The sequence below is a fragment of the Cydia amplana genome, chromosome 7 (genome assembly GCF_948474715.1).
Source record: "Cydia amplana chromosome 7, ilCydAmpl1.1, whole genome shotgun sequence".
In the NCBI taxonomy this organism is placed as follows: Eukaryota; Metazoa; Arthropoda; class Insecta; order Lepidoptera; family Tortricidae; genus Cydia; species Cydia amplana.
The window spans coordinates 10,161,396-10,181,745 of record NC_086075.1 but is presented as its reverse complement, the minus strand read 5'-3'; the positions used below and the strand labels follow the sequence as shown (position 1 = coordinate 10,181,745).

Sequence of the window (20,350 nt, the reverse complement as noted above, 5' to 3'; positions counted from 1 at the left end):
TGCAGTGCATCTGCAACCATCTATGATGCATTACAGAATCGCGGCTACCCCAACAGCATGCTAAAACCATTGTTATACTGGACTCTAAGGGTCCTGAGAGTCTTGTAGTTAACCCACAGGCTGCAGGTGTAAAAGGACTGACAATATGCTTAGAAAATTATGCTTTGTATAAAATGAACTAGAATCTCAAATGTGCCAATTTACATCAACTAGTAAATATTGAGTTATACGTAACTGTGAAAAATAAAATTATTTCGCCGCTGAGCTACGGTCGTAGCGCTACGTCGTAGCCGATAACATGGGTTTCCCGGTATGTAGTAGCGTAAACCGCGTCTTTCGTAGAGGCAAAACGACAACGTGTCGTGATTAGCAGCGAATAGGTTTTAATTATACCGTATACAAAGTACTCGAAAAAATAATGCTGTTTTAGGTCCTAAAAATGTATGCAAATACTTTATTCTAGCGATAAACCGAGTAAGAAAAAGCGGCCAAGTGCGAGTCGGACTCGCCCATGAAGGGTTCCGTATTTAGGCGATTTATGGCGTATAAAAAAAAACTACTCACTAGATCTCATTCAAACCAATTTTCGGTGGAAGTTTACATGGTAATGTACATCATATATTTTTTTTAGTTTTATCATTCTCTTATTTTAGAAGTTACGGGGGGGGGGGGGACACACATTTTACCACTTTGGAAGTGTCTCTCGCGCAAACTATTCAGTTTAGAAAAAAATGATATTAGAAACCTCAATATCATTTTTGAAGACCTATCCATAGATACCCCACACGTATGGGTTTGATGAAAAAAAATTTTTGAGTTTCAGTTCGAAGTATGGGGAACCCCAAAAATTTATAGTTTTTTTCTATTTTTGTGTGAAAATCTTAATGCGGTTCACAGAATACATCTACTTACCAAGTTTCAACAGTATAGTTCTTATAGTTTCGGAGAAAAGTGGCTGTGACATACGGACGGACAGACAGACGGACAGACGGACAGACAGACAGACATGACGAATCTATAAGGGTTCCGTTTTTTGCCATTTGGCTACGGAACCCTAAAAAGAAGTGATTAATGGTTTAAAATGGCACGTCCTTTTGTTTTATATACAATCTGGAGCAATAAAAACTTATAAACTCACTTTTTATGGATGTCTAAATTATAATTAATGCCTTGTAGAAGTGCTCCAAAATTTAATTACGCAAATGGTCTAACTCTAACTAAACGATAATATTGACATAATCCTATTATAAGAGGTAGTTCATTGAATCATTTTAAGATTAATAAGCGTATATTAGTTACTCCGTCAAAAGCTCTAAAAAAAAATTGAAATAAAAGAAAAAAACCGGCCAAGTGCGAGTCGGACTCGCGCACGGAGGGTTCCGCACCATCAACAAAAAATAGAGCAAAAAAATCGTGTTTGTTGTATGGGAGCCCCCCTTAAATATTTATTTTTTAGTATTTTTAGTATTTGTTGGTATAGCGGCAACAGAGATACAACATTTGTGAAAGTTTCAACTGTCTAGCTATCGCGGTTCATGAGATACAGCCTGGTGACAGACGGACGGACGGACAGCGAAGTCGTTTTTTACCCTATGGGTACGGAACCCTAAAAAAACAAAATTAACGTCCCACCTTCGTTTTCGCTCAAAAGTGAAGAAGCGTTCATTTTAATATTGGTTTTACTTTAGCACCTTAACCTTTGGTTTTGTGCAGTACCGTAAAATGGGGTGAGTAGGCGCAAAACTGACATTCAAACCTCGATATCATTTTATTTTTACATATGCAAACTGAATCGTGTATATAACAAATGTTCCGGACGTTTGTATTTTATTTTGGGTAGTTCCATTTCATAACTGACGACCGGTCTGGCCTAGTGGGTAGTGACCCTGCCTGCTAAGCCGATGGTCCTGGGTTCGAATCCCGGTAAGGGCATTTATTTGTGTGATGAACACTAATATTTGTTCCGGAGTCATGGATGTTTTCTATGTATATAAGTATGTATTTATCTATATAAGTATGTATATCGTCGCCTAGGACCCATAGTACAAGCTTTGCTTAGTTTGGGGCTAGGTTGATCTGTGTAAGATGTCCCCCAATATATTTATATTTATTTATATTTATATAACTTTGACGATAAACAGGAAAACCCACCTCACCCCGTAGTCCCTCGTAATTGGTTTGGAAGATTGTTGGATCGATTTTTTTTATTAAATATGAATATTACTATAGCTCCATTTTAAATTGGAATACATTATTTTTGTAGCAGTAGCCTTAAAAATCCATCTCACTTTCATCCCTTCTCTCCCCATTTATAACCCAACTCTCCCCGCGAACCCTACTCACCCCATTTTACGGTACTTACATACAATTTGTTTGTCAAATTCAAGTGACCAGTTCTGGTAAAATAAAATGTAAAGCTGGAAAATTAAAATTGGTTTCGCTGTTTCAGTCTGACTGAAAATTGTTTACGGCGTTAACAGCTTGCATATGCATTCAGTTATAAAACAATATAAAATTTGTAATTTTCAAACTAGTTAGAACAGGTGCAGCTGGGTAATTCTTATTCTTATGTCTTTTTTGTGTAACACGTAAGAATAGCATATCGTTTTAAGAAAATAAGTAAACTCTTTATCAATATACTTAGCAATTTACCTCTAGTTTTAGGTTAACCTAAATTGATTGTCCTAAGAGTATTAAAAACATATTTAAAAAAATTACAAGTTCGAAATGTCACGGACCGTGTAGTGTGACTTTCCCAGATTTTGTGATATTTTAATTTTTTTTTGAAAAAATATGAAGTGATTTTGCAAGAATTTATATCAAATATAAAACAATAATCTTTGTTCTACAACACGGTTTAAAAATTGTATGGATATACAATGACTTTATACAATTTTAAACAACATACATTTTGTGATCAGTTTTCGTGTCACCGCCGCGCGTGGTAATATAAATGTAAAGTTTTTTAAGAACAGAAACACTGTGTTGTTGTCAGATTTGCAAATGGCTGATGGGAGAAGTTATGACGATAATTATTTATTTGTGTTAATTTGTAAAAATGGTCAACCTTAACGCGTCACCGCCGTGTTTGAAATTTAAAAATAAGTACCAGTTTCACGTTATTGTTTGTAACATAAGATATACGTCATACATTGAAGATTAAGGTAGTTATTTAACATTTGCAAAGTAGAAGATAATTTTTAGGTAATATCGTACATGTTCCAAACTGTCACGACCGTGGCCTCAAAAATCTGTCACCGCCACGGACTTTTGAGTCCACGTTTGTGATATATGGACACGTGGTCGTGAAATTTCTTATTCGTTTGATTAATTTAGAGGCATATGTACTCTTTAGAAGTGGTATTTTATTAGCTATAAATCATTTGCTATTATTGCCCCACTATCAAAGCAGAAAATTGTTTTTCGTGTGTATGTATGTATGATGTGTATCTACTTCTTTGTTACGCTCTACAACATTTACAGTTTGACATATTTCAACGTATAAGCTGTCATTAGGTTTGTCGTAGTCATTCGTCACAGTCACAGTCACAGTCAAAAATTTAATGCCAAGAAAGATAAAATTACCCAGTATGTTTTATTTTTCTAAACGCCCTTGAAGTTGTAATTTTATCTTTCTTGGCATTAATTTTTTTTTTAATTCCATTCAAAGATCTAACGATAGTAAATGTTACCATACTGAATTGGCCTATCTATCAGCTTAGCACACAAAAAAAATCAAGCATCTACCGCAAGAATTCACGTCACCATAAATAAAAATCTCATCGTACTCGGCGATAGGTGAAAAATTAAAAAAAATCATAACTCCGAAAATACGAAAAATCGCGGAACATACATGGGGGTGATTCAGATAGCCCTCTAGGTCCTCTACCTCCCAGCTTCACTATATCACTACTTCTTGGGACACCCTGTATACGATGCCTTATAGTAAGAGTTAATTACATAAGTAATATGCCAATTTGTAGTTATCAATTGTTAAGACAATTGTCGAAAAATGTATATTCATACGAGGATTATCTTATCTACTACTAGACAAACGTCAATAAGTCATTTAGTTATAAATTTCTAATAAAAAGATAAATGCGTAGTAAACCACTTCAAAGTGTAGGAAATTTTACTGTGACGTCGCGCGCAAGTACTTCGTATAATTTATACTCCATAAATAGGTATACCTACGCGAACCTTACATCTACTACAAACTTACCTACATATTCTACCTAAGACATATTATTATTATGTGCAAAGAGGATGAACTAAACTTTCAAGGGACTTCTCTTATTGTGAGTGGAAGTGTTATTAGTGTTATTATGTTCGATAAATGTATTATCCTGTGGAAATACGAGCGTGGTGTTGTTGCGGTGTTTCTTGTATGCGCCAGTTAGGACAAGAGGTTATTTGTTAAATGCTGTACGACCTATCCGTGTTATCGTGAGCGTCACGTTGGGTTAAACCGTGGGTTAAACGCATTGTATAGTCATACAATATATATATCTATCTTGTCCTTATATATCTATTTTTCCGTCCGCCGCTAATTTTTTTTTTTTTGGAAATTTAAATCAGGCAACAAGGCCCATATTACAAATACCTTACAGACGAACATACCACGTCACAATGACAGTGGCCTAAAATCATTGCAAGTAATGAAATGTACTTACATTCTTCCGTGATCTGAAGCTCGATCTTATCCAAATCGTCTTCATCATCGAAGTCGGTCTGCACGGTGACGTCACGCGTGTACTGCTGCAGGGTGATGACGTCAAAGGGCGCGCGTTCGTCGGGGCTGGGCGTGCGCGGGCCGGGCTGCGTGTCGTGCTCGTGCCGCGCGCGCTTGCACGCCGCGCAGCCGCACAGCGAACCCCGCACGCGTAGCAGCCATACTAGCCCGAACAGCGCCATCCACGTTGTCATACTGACTTTAGCACCATCACGCTAGGTTCCACTGTCACACGCCATTGCTAGCCGTCTATAAGCTTTAGCTTTTGTGTTTTTGCACAGGCATTTTATACGTCACTTGCACTTTTTATAATAAATCCCATTAGCCCATTGAGGTTAATACCCATTTGTCATATATCTGGAGAATAGCTAACGTTTAATAAGGCTAGTAAGGATTAAAAATATGCTATCGGTCTTCATCTAATTCAGACATAAGATTACCTATCTAGATTATGAAAAAGTGTTTCCGTCAAAAGTCGAAGATTGTATACTTAATGGGTTTTAAATGAAATAGACGTGACATGTTCGTTCTCTAAACGACGTTTAGTTCTTTGAATTCAATTCTTTTTAGTACGGGGCCACCTGAAGTCTATGAAATCTTTTTTTTTAAGGGAATATCTTGATTAAGTATAGGAATAAAATGTAAATATATGTACAATACAAACTTAAACTAGTTAAAAGCTAAAAATCTATATCTAAAGATATTCCTGGGGCACACTGCCAAAGATACTGACAGCGTTTCCTCGCTGAATCGCAACGCTTACACGTTGAGCGAGGAAGCTGCCATCTCTTTTGTCCCCAGTATCATCAACCAGCCGTTTGGCCAGCTTGAATCTATGAAATTTTGTGTAAGCGGAACTAAGGCGCGTATTTTAATCATATATTTGTAGTAGGGAAATTTCAAAATTAATTATTAATGTGCTAATTATAATTTGTAATGTATAGGTAATTCCATATTTCAATTATCTTGTTAAAAGTGAAACTATAGTTCGTTCTTTTTAGCATTAGAAAGAACTCCACAGATTCTGTGCTTCTGAAGCAAGCGTGCAGTTATTATCAGGCTCTTTAATTGTTAATAATTATTGAATTATCTATTAATGTAGCATGGTCAATACATATAATTTACTTCAAATTATTACCGCTAAAAGTGCCGGATTTGGAACCACAAGCTTACTTCTGCGAAGTTATTTCTAATGCAAAAAAAAACGAACTATTAGGTAGCCTACGTCCGATCCTAAAACGATGTTTTAATTGAAACTAAACAAAGGTTTTCATTATAATCCATTTGCAAATCCATAAAATTATATAACAGACTCAACAACAACGTTACGTAAAACTTTTAGGGAGAGCTCGGAGACTTGCCCAGGGCGGTTACTTGAACCTTTTATTAAAAATGTCTTTAATCAAAATATTTTTTATAAACAGTCCAATATCACCTTTTTGGGCATGACACGTACATGCCAAAGATAAATATTTCGATTTTGGTACGTTTCTGTGTAAAATGGTTCAAGTGTTACTGGGCGTCTCTCGAGTACATGCAGTAAGTAGGTATGTCGTTAGGCACTTTCGCTCTAATAAATTCGACTGCAAGCTTACTCGTGTTCCTATGACCACAGCCATAAACTGCTTACTTTTAAGGTGACAGTCCATTTCCAACCGCAGCTGCACTACTGTTCATTTTACTATGGAAATTGACAGTACCTAACAGCGACGCGTTCAGTACCAGTAGTGCAGCTGCGGTCAGAAATGGAATGTTACCCTTAAAGGCCAACGAATAAGGTTTAAATATTTTAATACAGTAATAGTGAGAAATGGACATAAGTTGTGATCGTGACTCGCATTTAAATTAGTATCTAGCAGACAGCAGTGCAAGGCGTTCCACATTCCGCGAGTCCGGAACGAGTGGGCGTCGAACACTTTCCGAGCCCTACCGTTTGACTTCCTGGTAAATACGATATTTGAAAGAAATAAAATGTTATTCACCAAATTTTGATCGTACATTTCAAACGAAACGAATTCGTATTTTACTTATGTTTTTTATGCTTATCTGCACACAAACAGATTTGGATTGTATGTATATTCGCTTTTATGAAAAAGATTTGATCAAAAATGTTGTTTTCCTTCTAACCTTTACGGAAATCAATGCACACGTTATGGAAAACCATTAAGTTTTAATTTTCTATCGTCTTATTTGTTTACCTGAGGATTTGGATAATGTCTTATTTGTATTCTAGAATAACGAAACCTATAGCTAATACTTGCCAACTATCAAGAAAAATAATAATTATTGACTGAGCGAAAGCGTAGGTCTCCGTTTCATTCAGCGTAGGTAAAACATTTCCTAGATCTGTATGTCCGGCTGTACGTATTTTTACTACAGGTCGCAATTATCAACCGATTCCCTTGAAATTTTATGAGTAGGTTCGATAATTATACCTATAGGTGTTTTGGATTCGGTTTTTGAAAATTTTCAAACAAGGCATTTTACAAACGATTTTCATGAAATTTTGTGACCAAATTAATTAGGTAATATTTTTAATTTTTGTCGCTCTATCGCAAATAGCGTCGCCCGTCCATAACATTAACCTTTTAACCGCCAGCAATTTTTGATCGAGCGTGCTCGTGTCGCCACCGACAGTAATTATACCACGCAGAGTAAGGTTGGCATAGTTACGGGAGTTATAAATGTACCTACTGTAAAAACCAAATCAGATCTTTGTCCTATTTATCAGATGGTGGCGAAATGAGCTGGATATGTATTATATTTTATATATGTATTATATATCAGACTCTGGCTGTTAAAGGGTTAAGCAATGGTATCTTATCATAATTAATTCAGTTAACATTACAACCATTTCCAATGTCATGGAAGAAGATTGGAAGAACCTATAAAATGATAAATGTGGAGTATAAATTGCCGCCCCAAGGTTATAAATGACTATCCTTACGTTAAGAGACTATGAAAGATACCAATTCGTCACAAACGAGCGAGAATTCCTCTCCACGAGAATAAAATTAACGTTAAGAAAAGAGGTCAAGTGTGATATATAAGCTAATATCAAAAATCCCGTAGCAATTTCATAAACAACTAGTAATAATTTGAAACTGGATTCTATTATTTTTATAGTTAAGGTAAGTTAATACCTGTGTGTAATCGTAGTGTTAGTGCATGAATGATTATAATTATAAAGATACCTTTTCAGTTTACGAATATAGAAACATAATTTGTACAAGTACGTTTTCCGTATGGCACTTGGGACAGATTCCTTTTTAAGACTTGATGCGTTTTTTACATTTATGATATGACAATAAGACCGCCTATTGTCTACCTTAGATTGATTCTTTTTTTTTTTGAGGTGAGTAGAATAATATTTGCATACCTATTGTATTTTTATTATTAAATTAGGTTTTTAAAAGACTACTGAAAGACTATTCACTCATCTACCACATATTAGATACCTAATGGAACAGAAGACGACAATGAACCTAAGAGAGAATCCTAAAAAGTTTTAAAGGAAAAATCGTGGTCTTATCAATTTTTAAATTTGCGAGAGCAGCCCGATTCACGTCTCGTATTTTTTTAAATTGCAGAAGACAGCGGTTTCCTTTAATAGTCAGAGGAAACGAAACAAAAGAGAGAGGAATTTTAAATTGCGTATTTAAAAGCAAGAGGAAAATTCTCCGTATGCGTTGAGAATTTACTGTTGAAGCTCTAGACGTCTAGACTTAACAATTCTACGGTATACCTATTATTTTACTTAATTAATTTTAAATTTTCCGACACAGTTTTAGTGACGAGTTCAGTGCAATCTTCGTGTCCAAGAATCGCAACTGTGAACTATCGATCGCTTTAATACGGGTCTTTTGAGTCTTTGTTTAATATCTTACAAAGACAATAAAGATGAATTATAATCAAGATTGCTTTAATAAAAAAAGAAGTTTGCTTACTTTTTCATGTTTTATTCGCTGTAGTTCTGAACAAAGGTACGATAGTAAATGCATCAGGCTTTGTGCTTCAGACACAATTTAAAATACTAAACTGTAAAATAATCAGATTTAATCGCGGCCTCTTTTCTTTATTAACATGTATAAAGTATAAACACATTTCGAAAGCACACAATTCACAACAAAATCTTGTTCTAAAAGCCAGGGGATAATAAATAGCATCTTCAATTTAATATACGAGCAGTTTCGTACGTCGTTTATGGCTGAGCCCTGGTAATTATTGTTGACGCGTGTTCGTAATCTGTCGTTAAGTAACGCTTCCTTACTGGGAATTAATTATTATTATCTACTAAATCGTGTAACGCCACGTATACGTTATAATATAACGTTACAGGAAAATTTAATCATGGATCGTGATAAATCCATATACACAAAGCTTTATTACAGTGTTTGTTTTATGTACTGAGATCTGATCAATTGATAAAAATAAGTAACAATACAATACAAATACGCTTTATTGCACACTTCAGTAAAAGAAAACAATATAGAAAGAGAACTGCAACAGAAGTAGGTAGAGGTAAACATCAGGCAACAGGATGTTATTGTAAAATAAATATTTTTCACCACACCACTCGCTAGAGGCTGTCTTGATTATTCGAAAACTAACGAGAAAGTTGCTTTTTAGGGTTCCGTACCCAAAGGGTAAAAATGGGACCCTATTACTAAGACTCCGCTGTCCGTCCGTCCGTCCGTCCGTCCGTCCGTCTGTCACCAGGCTGTATCTCACGAACCGTGATAGCTAGACAGTTGAAATTTTCACAGATGATGTATTTCTATTGCCGCTATAACAACAAATACTAAAAACAGAATAAAATAAAGATTTAAGTGGGGCTCCCATACAACAAACGTGATTTTTGACCGAAGTTAAGCAACGTCGGGCGGGGTCAGTACTTGGATGGGTGACCGTTTTTTTTGCTTGTTTTTTTTTGATGGTGCGAAACCCTCCGTGCGCGAGTCAGACTCGCACTTGGCCGGTTTTTATCCACATGTGGGGCAAAGTAATCTGATGCCAATTTTTAGTTGTTTACATATGTTTGCTGGTAGAATTAACTTTTATATGTTGATTTTGAATGATAAATATTTAATAACGTTCATTTGAATTCGATTTTGTTTGATAATTTACAGTTAGTATTTTCCTCGCGTTGGTGTGGTGAAAAATTTTGTGTTTCACTCGGTGGCAAAATTTGTTTAACCCTCGTGCCGTGAAACCCTCGCAAAGCTCAAGATTCCACTTTTAGACCACGCATAGCAGCGTAAGCGACATTCGAAAACGAAGTAAACTTCAAATTAATAGCGCAAGAATACGTTAAACAAACGAATGAGTTTTCGAATTGCACTTACGGTTATTATTATTATTGCATTCGCATGTTTTTAGGGTTCCGTAGCCAAATGGCAAAAAACGGAACCCTTATAGATTCGTCATGTCTGTCTGTCTCTCTGTCTGTCCGTCTGTCCGTCTGTCCGTCTGTCTGTCCGTCCGTATGTCACAGCCACTTTTCTCCGAAACTATAAGAATTATACTGTTGAAACTTGGTAAGTAGATGTATTCTGTGAACCGCATTAAGATTTTCATACAAAAATAAAAAAAAAACAATAAATTTTTGGGGTTCCCCATACTTCGAACTGAAACTCAAAATTTTTTTTTTCATCAAACCCATACGTGTGGGGTATCTATGGATAGGTCTTAAAAAAGGATACTGAGGTTTCTAATATAATTTTTTTCTAAACTGAATAGTTTGCGCGAGAGACACTTCCAAAGTGGTAAAATGTGTGTCCCCCCCCCTGTAACTTCTAAAATAAGAGAATGATAAAACTAAAAAAAATATATGATGTACATTACCATGTAAACTTCCACCGAACATTGGTTTGAACGAGATCTATTAAGTAGTTTTTTTTTTATATGTCATAAATCGCCTAAATACGGAACCCTTCATGGGCGAGTCCGACTCGCACTTGGCCGCTTTTTTTAGGGTTCCGTAGCCAAATGGCAAAAAACGGAACCCTTATAGATTCGTCATGTCTGTCTGTCTGTCTGTCTGTCTGTCTGTCTGTCCGTCTGTCTGTCCGTCCGTATGTCACAGCCACTTTTCTCCGAAACTATAAGAACTATACTGTTGAAACTTGGTAAGTAGATGTATTCTGTGAACCGCATTAAGATTTTCACACAAAAATAGAAAAAAACAATAAATTTTTGGGGTTCCCCATACTTCGAACTGAAACTCAAAATTTTTTTTTCATTAAACCAATACGTGTGGGGTATCTATGGATAGGTCTTCAAAAATGATGTTGAGGTTTCTAATATCATTTTTTTCTAAACTGAATAGTTTGCGCGAGAGACACTTCCAAAGTGGTAAAATGTGTGTCACCCCCCCCCCCCCCCCTAACTTCTAAAATAAGAGAATGATAAAACCAAATAAAATATATGATGTACATTGCCATGTAAACTTCCACCGAAAATTGGTTTGAACGAGATCTAGCAAGTAGTTTTTTTTAATACGTCATAAATCGCCTAAATACGGAACCCTTCATGGGCGAGTCCGACTCGCACTTGGCCGCTTTTTTTATTATTATTGTAATTTAAGAAAACTCGACTGATTATTATTGATATAGAGTAATAAAATAAACTTTACTTCTTCGGCTGCGATGAATAGAATAATAGAATAGGTACCTATACTTAAAAATAAGTTCAATTAATCCAGGTAATTTTATATAATATGCCACATATTGAAATATGTTTACTGTTTTATCCTTGCATCACAAAAAGATCGTGTAATTTTTTCTCACATTATGGAATACTTTGGTTCTTTCGCGTTAATTCAAACGTTTGTGCATATTCAATGGACATTGCGCGAGAGGCTAATTTTGAAATTACGAGTGAAATATTAAAACCATGTGCCACGCCTTCCCGAGCGATACTCACGGTCTTCGGGAATGAATTGCAAACCTCTCGTAATAGAAATCTGTCCACTTAAAGCTATATATGACAAGGTCACGTAGCCATTTTAATAAAGAGTGTTTTGTTATGCAGGATTTAGATGTTTAATTTATTTATATTATGATATAGGAGAAAAATGAGCCGACGAATCGCGTGATGGTAAGCAATAACCGTCACCCATAGGCACCCACCAGAGGTGTTGTAAGTGCGCTACCGGCCTGTAAAATGGGAGTACGCTCTCTTTTCTTGAATATTTGAAGGTCGTAACGGTCCGGAAATACCGCAGGCGATAGTTCATTCCACAGACAGTTAATTAAGCTATAATAATAAAAATTACAGATCGACCGTGATGCCACTTTTCTGATTTTGTGTATCGTGACATTGAGTTATGTAACGCCTAGTATATTGTTGTAGTTGTCATAAAAAATATGAAATTCACTTTAGGAATAAACAACATTAAAACATGTACCTATGCGGGTTACAAAATCCATACACTGGAATACTGCTACTATTCAATAATTAGTAATTATTTATTTTAAAAAAATCTATAATTTGACTGCCATTCAGTTTATAATTTGTATGTTTACTTTATTGTAACACTTATCCTAAAAAAAATACGTAAAGGTTGTACGACCTGCTACAATTTTTGAATACACCAAAAACACGACAAAATGATTGACCTCAGACTATTTGCTAATAATCAGTGATAATAATTTACAGAAACACAACAATAAACAATATCTATAAAATGAGTTTTTTTTTTTAATTACGAGTATAGTTTCTCAATCAAACTGTAAATTAAGTCAGTTAAAAAACTAGGACCAATGAATTTTGGACGGAACATTTTTTATCTAATTTTGTTATATATTTTCTAACAATTTATCTTATTCTATCACTCGGTGTTTAGGCACCCCACAAAATCCTTGTTAAAATCTTTGATGCGGCACAGAACAATGACACCGCAAAAGTTTAACACCCAATTAGTTAACCACGTAATTGTTTAAACATGTGTGGTTGTTTTGGCGTAAATAGTAAGGGTTAGAATGCTAAATTGTATAAGTCTTGAGTGTTATTAATGCTTCTCGTTATGTTTTAGAGCCGCTTTACTGTTCACGTGTGGAAAGGCAAACTAGGAATTATGAACAAACCCTAGGTCTTTTTTCATTTAAATAAGTACTCGACCTAGAAACAAGAACTAAGCCCAAATAGCGTAAATGTAAATTAAAATATTTACGAAAACACCGTCATAAAAGGTAGCTTGTGTTACTCAGTCACGTCAGTGTTAGATATTTTATTAAAGCACTCCTTTTTTTAGACATTCTTAAATCTCCAATTTATTCTCAGAATGCCAAAAATGCTAGAGTTTGATTAAATACACGTGATTAGGACCTAGCAATAAGAATAAAGCTCAAATATCCTAAATGTAAGGTAAAATGTTCACGGTTTTACAAGTATGCACCATCATAAAAGTAAGCTCGTGTTACTCTGTCACGATGGTGTTATTTTGTTATAAAAGTGCATATTAAACAGTCTCCGATTAATTGTCAGAATGCCCTAAATGCTACAATTTGATTTACAACTAAGTCTTTCATTCGTACCGAAACTTCCGTCTTTGATGCGTAATTTTACATCTCTTTAATTAGGTACCAATCCAATACCAATCTACTTTATCATTTTAAATGCTCGCTGAAAGTCGTTTCCGTATGCTGCATTTGCGCAAACACTCACTCACCCGCAAACGGCAAATTGCGAATATTAGCCAAGTTAACTCAATTGTTCTGCGCCAGTTTACGTCGCATCGCATTATACTCAATTGATTTTGAAGCCGGTAAAAGCGGCTAAAGGATTTTTCCCATCCGTCTCTATAAAGATTTTTTTCCTTTAAAATCCTAAAGACTGATTTTCGCCTAACGATCAGAAATTAAATCAGAATCCACAGCGCCTTTGCATTTTATTATAATTTTATACATTGCAAATTAGTTTTCCTTAAAGAACGAGTTGGAACCTTCATCGTTTCATTTATTCACGGGCGGACTGTTTATCTATGACACTGACTTTTTATGGTTTACTTTCTTCATTTGAATACCACCCAACTATCAAGGATCACATAGTAAAAACAACGTCACAGTACAATTTGTCACTTTTTACAACAAGCACTGACGTAACATCTTTAAAACTTATTAAATTTTCAGTGAAATATATGATTCGCGAACGTAAGTGGGATCCTGACGTCGACGGGACGTCTTCCCTCCCCGAACTCTGGTAGGGTACTGAATGTTGCTGATAGGGTAGGATGGTTTACGCATGCGAATGATGGTGTGCTGGATGCCTTTAACCCTGACGAGTGAGTTGAGTGTTTGATAATGAAGCTCAGCTCTTAAACGGTTTAAGAGTCGTAAACTTGCATCGTTTGTTCTTTGCCTTCTACTACTGTGTGTGCTTACATAAACAATGTTATTTGACATGAAGGAACCTATTTATGATAGTTCAGTATTAGATACTGACAGTAGATCTTACAGATGATTAAGAATGTTTTTTATTTATAAAAACAAAACCCATAAATACTAGGTATCTATACTTATACTACTTGTTGATTGTACATATGTATTATATGAAGCACAAACACTTGGATCTACCTATGAGGAATGTAAATAATTCGTGTAATTAATAAATAATAAAGCTTATATTATAATATAGTTTCATATACCTAATCACTACGATTTTATTAACTTCACTGAGATGTATTTATTAAAACATAATATTAACACTTAAAATAAAAACTTATAAATAAAAAAAATCGGCCTAGGTTATGGTCGCTCGGTAGGGTACCCAGAAGGCTGGCCGCATTGCCCCGCTGGATGGCAATGCTGATCCGCTGGGCAAAATATTGGCCAGCCCTCTGGTCACCAGAAGCCTCTATAAGGCGCTTTGACAGCTCCTCATAGAGGCTACGCGCGCTAGGTCCCCACGGCCCCAGGGTTTCCACCCCAATTCCACTTCACTGTAAAATAAAAAAATGGCTACATACATACAAGGACCGGAAAACCCCTCTTTACGCTTAATCCTATCCATTCGGTAACCCAATCAATTCGGTTACCGTATCATTCGGTAACCCTATCATACTGTTACCTGATTGTAACGGTAAGCTTATTGAAACGGTAACCTTAACCTTTAACCGAGTTAATCTCAAAACCCCATCGCGTTAGGGTTTTTGTTAGGGGTTTTTAACCGGTTTTTATTCAGTTATGGTAAACTTTATTATCGGTTGCTTATTGGTTTGCTACATTCGTATTTAGTGATGTGCCGTCAGTCAAATACCTACTAAAAGAAATAGTTAATTTATTAATAGAAAGTTAATAGTTTATTTTGTTATCTTTGTCATTTTTTTTTAATTTTGCTTATTTTAATGTTTTTGTTTATTTTAATGTTCTTGTTTATTTTACTTATTTTGTTTATTTTGTTTATTTTGTTCATTTTGTTCATTTTTTTATTTTGTTTATTTTACTTATTTCATTTATTTTATTTGTTATTAATTTTGTTAACTTAATTTATATAATTTATTTTGATTATTTTATTTATTTTATATATTTTATATATTTTGATTATTTTATTTATTTTATTTATTTTACTTATTTTACTTATTTTACTTATTTTACTTATTTTACTTATTTTACTTATTTTACTTATTTTACTTATTTTACTTATTTTACTTATTTTACTTATTTTACTTATTTTACTTATTTTACTTATTTTACTTATTTTACTTATTTTACTTATTTTACTTATTTTACTTATTTTACTTATTTTACTTATTTTATTTATTTTATTTATTTTATTTATTTTATTTATTTTATTTATTTTATTTATTTTATTTATTTTATTTATTTTATTTATTTTATTTATTTTATTTATTTTATTTATTTTATTTATTTTATTTATTTTATTTATTTTATTTATTTTATTTATTTTATTTATTTTATTTATTTTATTTATTTTATTTATTTTATTTATTTTATTTATTTTATTTATTTTATTTATTTTATTTATTTTATTTATTTTATTTATTTTATTTATTTTATTTATTTTATTTATTTTATTTATTTTATTTATTTTATTTATTTTATTTATTTTATTTATTTTATTTATTTTATTTATTTTATTTATTTTATTTATTTTATTTATTTTATTTATTTTATTTATTTTATTTATTTTATTTATTTTATTTATTTTATTTATTTTATTTATTTTATTTATTTTATTTATTTTATTTATTTTATTTATTTTATTTATTTTATTTATTTTATTTATTTTATTAGGATAAAGTTCATTTATTTAACTTAAAAGGTAATAATAAAAAAACATTACAACTAACTATGAATTAAAAATTTAAAACCTAAACTAAAATTAAAATAAACCTACTTAAAAATTAAACTAATACTTATAATATTATATAAAAACTAAAATGCAATACTAATGAAATAGATGAAAATAATATAATTTATTTTATTTGTTTCATTTATTTCTTTTATTTTATTTGTTTTATCTATTCTATTTGTTTTATTTATTTTAGAAACTTACAAAATTAAAAGTAGTAGTAACTACAAAAGTTAAATTAATTCAGAATAACATTCTAATTGAATAAAACGTTATTTAGTATAATCCTACATCTGGAATAAATAATCCGTTTTGTCTTTTTCATTTAAAATAAAAGTGTCATGATTTATTCACTTTCATTTTATTCTAAAATAACGAGTGCAAGAATTATTTTTATCCAAATCGATTGGAATAAGAATGAAATTTCTGTTTTTATTCTTATTCTTATTCAAGTTATTTTTTGCCCAACTCTGCTCTAGATTACTCTTGTGTTGTTGAAGGTGACTATTGAACAAAATCTACAAAATATATTTCATGTATGAAGTCAATTATTTGGACTTCCTAGTACCTAATAACATGAAGATAATAAATATACCTACACAGGCGAAGCAACATGCGTATTTAAATCGAAACGCTGCGCTCCGCTGGCACGCGCTACAACGCAAGTGCATCGAATGTTTAAAGGTCGTGGTATTTCGTCGTTTTCGTCGGTCGTTTTCTATTGTATTAGGATATTTAGGATTAAGCAGAATGCGGTGAGAGTCATAGTGACAACAATAAAGCCTTATTATTGTACTACACTACAGTATCGTTATCAGTGCTCTGCCGTGTCATGACTAATTGATGTAATTGTAGATACATGAGTTAGTGGTAACAAGGTTAAATGGCATTTATTTGGTCATATTATACGTCATATTATATGCAGTACAATGTATATAGATAGTAAAATGAATTTCAGCCCTCTTTTCAATGGTCGGATTGATTTGAATTTTTTGAAGCCTTCGAAACGGTGATGATAATTTTATAATGAAGCTACATAGAAAGTAAACTGCGAAATTATAATTATGATGGTTCAATGTATATTTCTTTGCGTATTAAGTATGTATTTTGTTTATTATTCCTATCAGCCTTGAGGTCTTACGTATGCTATCTCTTTCACACCTACGGAAAGTGAATGTGATAGTAAATTACTGCAGGTAAGAAAAGAGTCCTACGCTTATCACTATAATTAAATAGATTTGCAGAAAGTTGCAGGCGTGTTTCCACTTGAGACCGTCATTTATTACTCATTGGCAATAACAATAGAATTAAGTCGTGGCGTGGTGAATTCTTTGTCAGCATTTGCTAAACACGTGCGGCAAGCGTTGTGTCAAACGATATTAATACCTGTTAATTTCCGTCTAAATAATAAATGCAAATTTTAAATATCAGAAGAGCTTTTAAAAACACCATGTCTTGGTAGTAACTCAGATACTGAAACCACATACTATAGTTCATTTTTTTAGCATTAGAAATAAGGTAAACAATCTTGATGTCTCTTTTTTAATTGAAAAGCACATTTTAAAAATAAGTTACGGTAAATATGTAACAATTATGAATCTAATACGATCTTTTATAGTCTTCTGCTTTCATAAGTAATAGTTATGGTTTTTAAAAAGTGTTTTTCAATTAAAAGACATGTCAAAATCGCTTACCTTCTTTCAAGTTCTTTCTAATGCTAAAAAAAAACGAACTATAAACATAATTCGAAAACAGAAAAAAATCATGAGTATTTTCCCCATTTGTTCCTGCCCAACGTGATCGCCGCGATACATGAGGCGGGGACATATGGGAATGATTCAAATGAAGCGCCTATTCCCATCTGTGCCCGGCGGGGAGAAATAGGAATACACCTATTACTACTATACCACAATACCCTATTACTAAGACTCCTCTGTCCGTCTGTCTGTCACCAGGCTGTATCTCATGAACTGTGATAGCTAGGCAGTTGAAATTTTCACAAATAATTAATTTCTGTTGCTGCTATTACAACAAATACTAAAAACAGCATATAATAAATATCTAAGTGGGGCTCCCATACAACAAACGTGATTTATTTGCTGGTTTTTGCGTAATGGTGCGGAACCCTTCCTGCGCGAGTCAGACTCGCACTTGGCCGGTTTTTTATTTTTTACATTAATTTAGGCACAGTGAGCCATTGAAGAGTTTCGCTATCCACCATCCGTTCAGAGCAGCTGAATTGTACCTGATGATTTAGTTATCACATTAAAATAAATACGGGTATCGTCCAATACCAAGACTATGCGGCAGTAAATTAAATTTGTAAGATTTTATTGCATAAAATCAGGTATAAATTAGTCAAGAAACATAGTAGTTTCTTGTCTAATTTACTTCTATCTATACGTAACGCCTATACGGCACCCAGACTACATATTTAATCCAGGAATATTATTTAGAATATAAAATCATGATTATATTTATTTGATTAAGAATGAGATTATTCTTATTCAATTTTTTCACATACGAATTATTTCCGATCAAAATTATTTAAATAATTTTGACGGGAATAAAATCAACATGATTTTATTCTTAGGAATTCTTATTTAAATAATGATTTTATTCTTGAATGCCCAACACTGCTTACTAAGTATGTATGTATCTATTTAATTTAATCAAAACTAATTCACCTACCAATGTTATAGATACCCAATGAATATGTATAATGAATTCTGGTATTAATGAAAGATTTGTAGTATTAAAATAAGTTTATAACTGCTATAGATATATATTTTCTGATCGTTGCATTAAGCGGTACAAGGTAAATTACGACTTTTAGCTCATACAACTCACCGCATCTGAAAACATTTTAAACTAAAGTCTATTTTTTATTCGGTAGACTAAAATGACATTTCATAGTATGAACATCATGTGTCATTTCATTTCATACTATGAAATGTCATTTTAGTCTACCGAATAAAAAAATAGACTTTAATTGCTTATTATAAAATAAGCTCATAATAACTAGTACATATGTCATTTGTTAACAATGGTAAAATATCTACCACAATCCGCTAGCGCATGTATCTTTATCACAAAGTGATTTTTTTTTAAATCACTTAAGATAAATTATACCTAACTAGGTACCAGTAAAATTACTAGTTAGGTGAAAATTTTTCTTTAAATCAGTCTTTAATCTGTAGGTACCAAGTGTGAACCCGAAAATAAAAATAATAATCTAAGTAGCATAAAATATAACTAAATAATAGCAGATATTACTAGGATATGATGTTGTTCACTTGCAACCCCTTTTCTAAAAATTTCTAAACTAGAATTGCTCCGAAATTAACAAAAACAATAGGAACACACAGGTATAAAGATAAACAAAGGAATGGCCGCGCTGCGGGCCGGCTGTCGCTCACTTATGTTTTCAATTTTAGCTTAAGGACTCAAAGTACAATATTGTTTGAATTGACAATAAGCGAAGTTACCGGCAAAAAAACTTGTTTGAGCTGGAGGCTTCATAGACCGCCCATGCCAACCACGGTTATTCAATAATAAGTTGAATTTAAGTCTGCGTAAAGATTACAATCGTTTGAACTGGTTCAAAACCTTATTATGAGGTAACAGAATAGACTGGGTTTTTATTTCGGTTACCGGTAACAGGGGTTAACTCGATCTGATACGGTTACCGAATCAAAGTGTTACCTTATCAGACGGTTACCGTTATGGTAGGGGTTTTTATAACCACTTCTAAAATAACCCTATGAAAAACCCCGGTTAAGGTAACCGGTTCCGGTCCCTGCATACATACAAGTGAAACAGACAAGGCATCAAATATTTCTAACCTGCGTCTAGTTTTCCCTTCTTCGCATATTTTAATGTTCTAATCTCAGCATAAAGATTTTAAATGAGAGAACAAGTCTCACCTGCAGTCAAAATACCTCTGTATCTATAATATGGAGAGAGTAATAAATTTCTCGGCGTGGAAGCAACAAAATATTCCAGAAAGTAGGGACATAGTATACGAATACGTCGTTCACGTGCAAGGTCGTAACACGCAGGCCCGCTGAAAATATTTCGACATTTACCGTAAGTCATTAGGCGCTCGGATGATAGATTGCAATTTCGTAAAATTAATATTTTTTAATGACGGATACGATCTTTTGGGAATGTGTGCAGACGTGATGCCATCCGTCACCGTGAGAAGTTTGAAACGAAAGCAATAAATCATAAAATGCTTCGAGAAACCGATACCGCACAGTTTTATTGGAAAATTTCGTTTCGACATAAAATTCCGGAATGTAA

At 33.3% G+C, this 20,350-nt stretch overlaps 1 protein-coding gene across 5 annotated transcripts in view; it reads right to left on the bottom strand.

Moving 5' to 3' along the window:
- Window positions 1-14,094, bottom strand: part of LOC134649574 (disks large homolog 2-like) — a 42,383-nt gene extending 28,289 nt beyond the window's left edge. For 4 of the 5 annotated variants that reach the window (XM_063504374.1, XM_063504376.1, XM_063504378.1 and 1 more), the window contains exons 1-2: window positions 13,741-14,094; window positions 4,674-5,089 (exon numbers count right to left, since the gene is read on the bottom strand). In XM_063504374.1, coding sequence (XP_063360444.1) covers window positions 4,674-4,926 — 253 coding nt within the window. In that variant the 5' untranslated portion in view covers window positions 4,927-5,089; window positions 13,741-14,094. Of the gene's footprint in view, window positions 1-4,673; window positions 5,110-13,740 lie in introns of those variants that run through there. The other variant, XM_063504375.1, reaches the window with a different exon arrangement.
- Window positions 14,095-20,350: the final 6,256 nt, after the last annotated feature.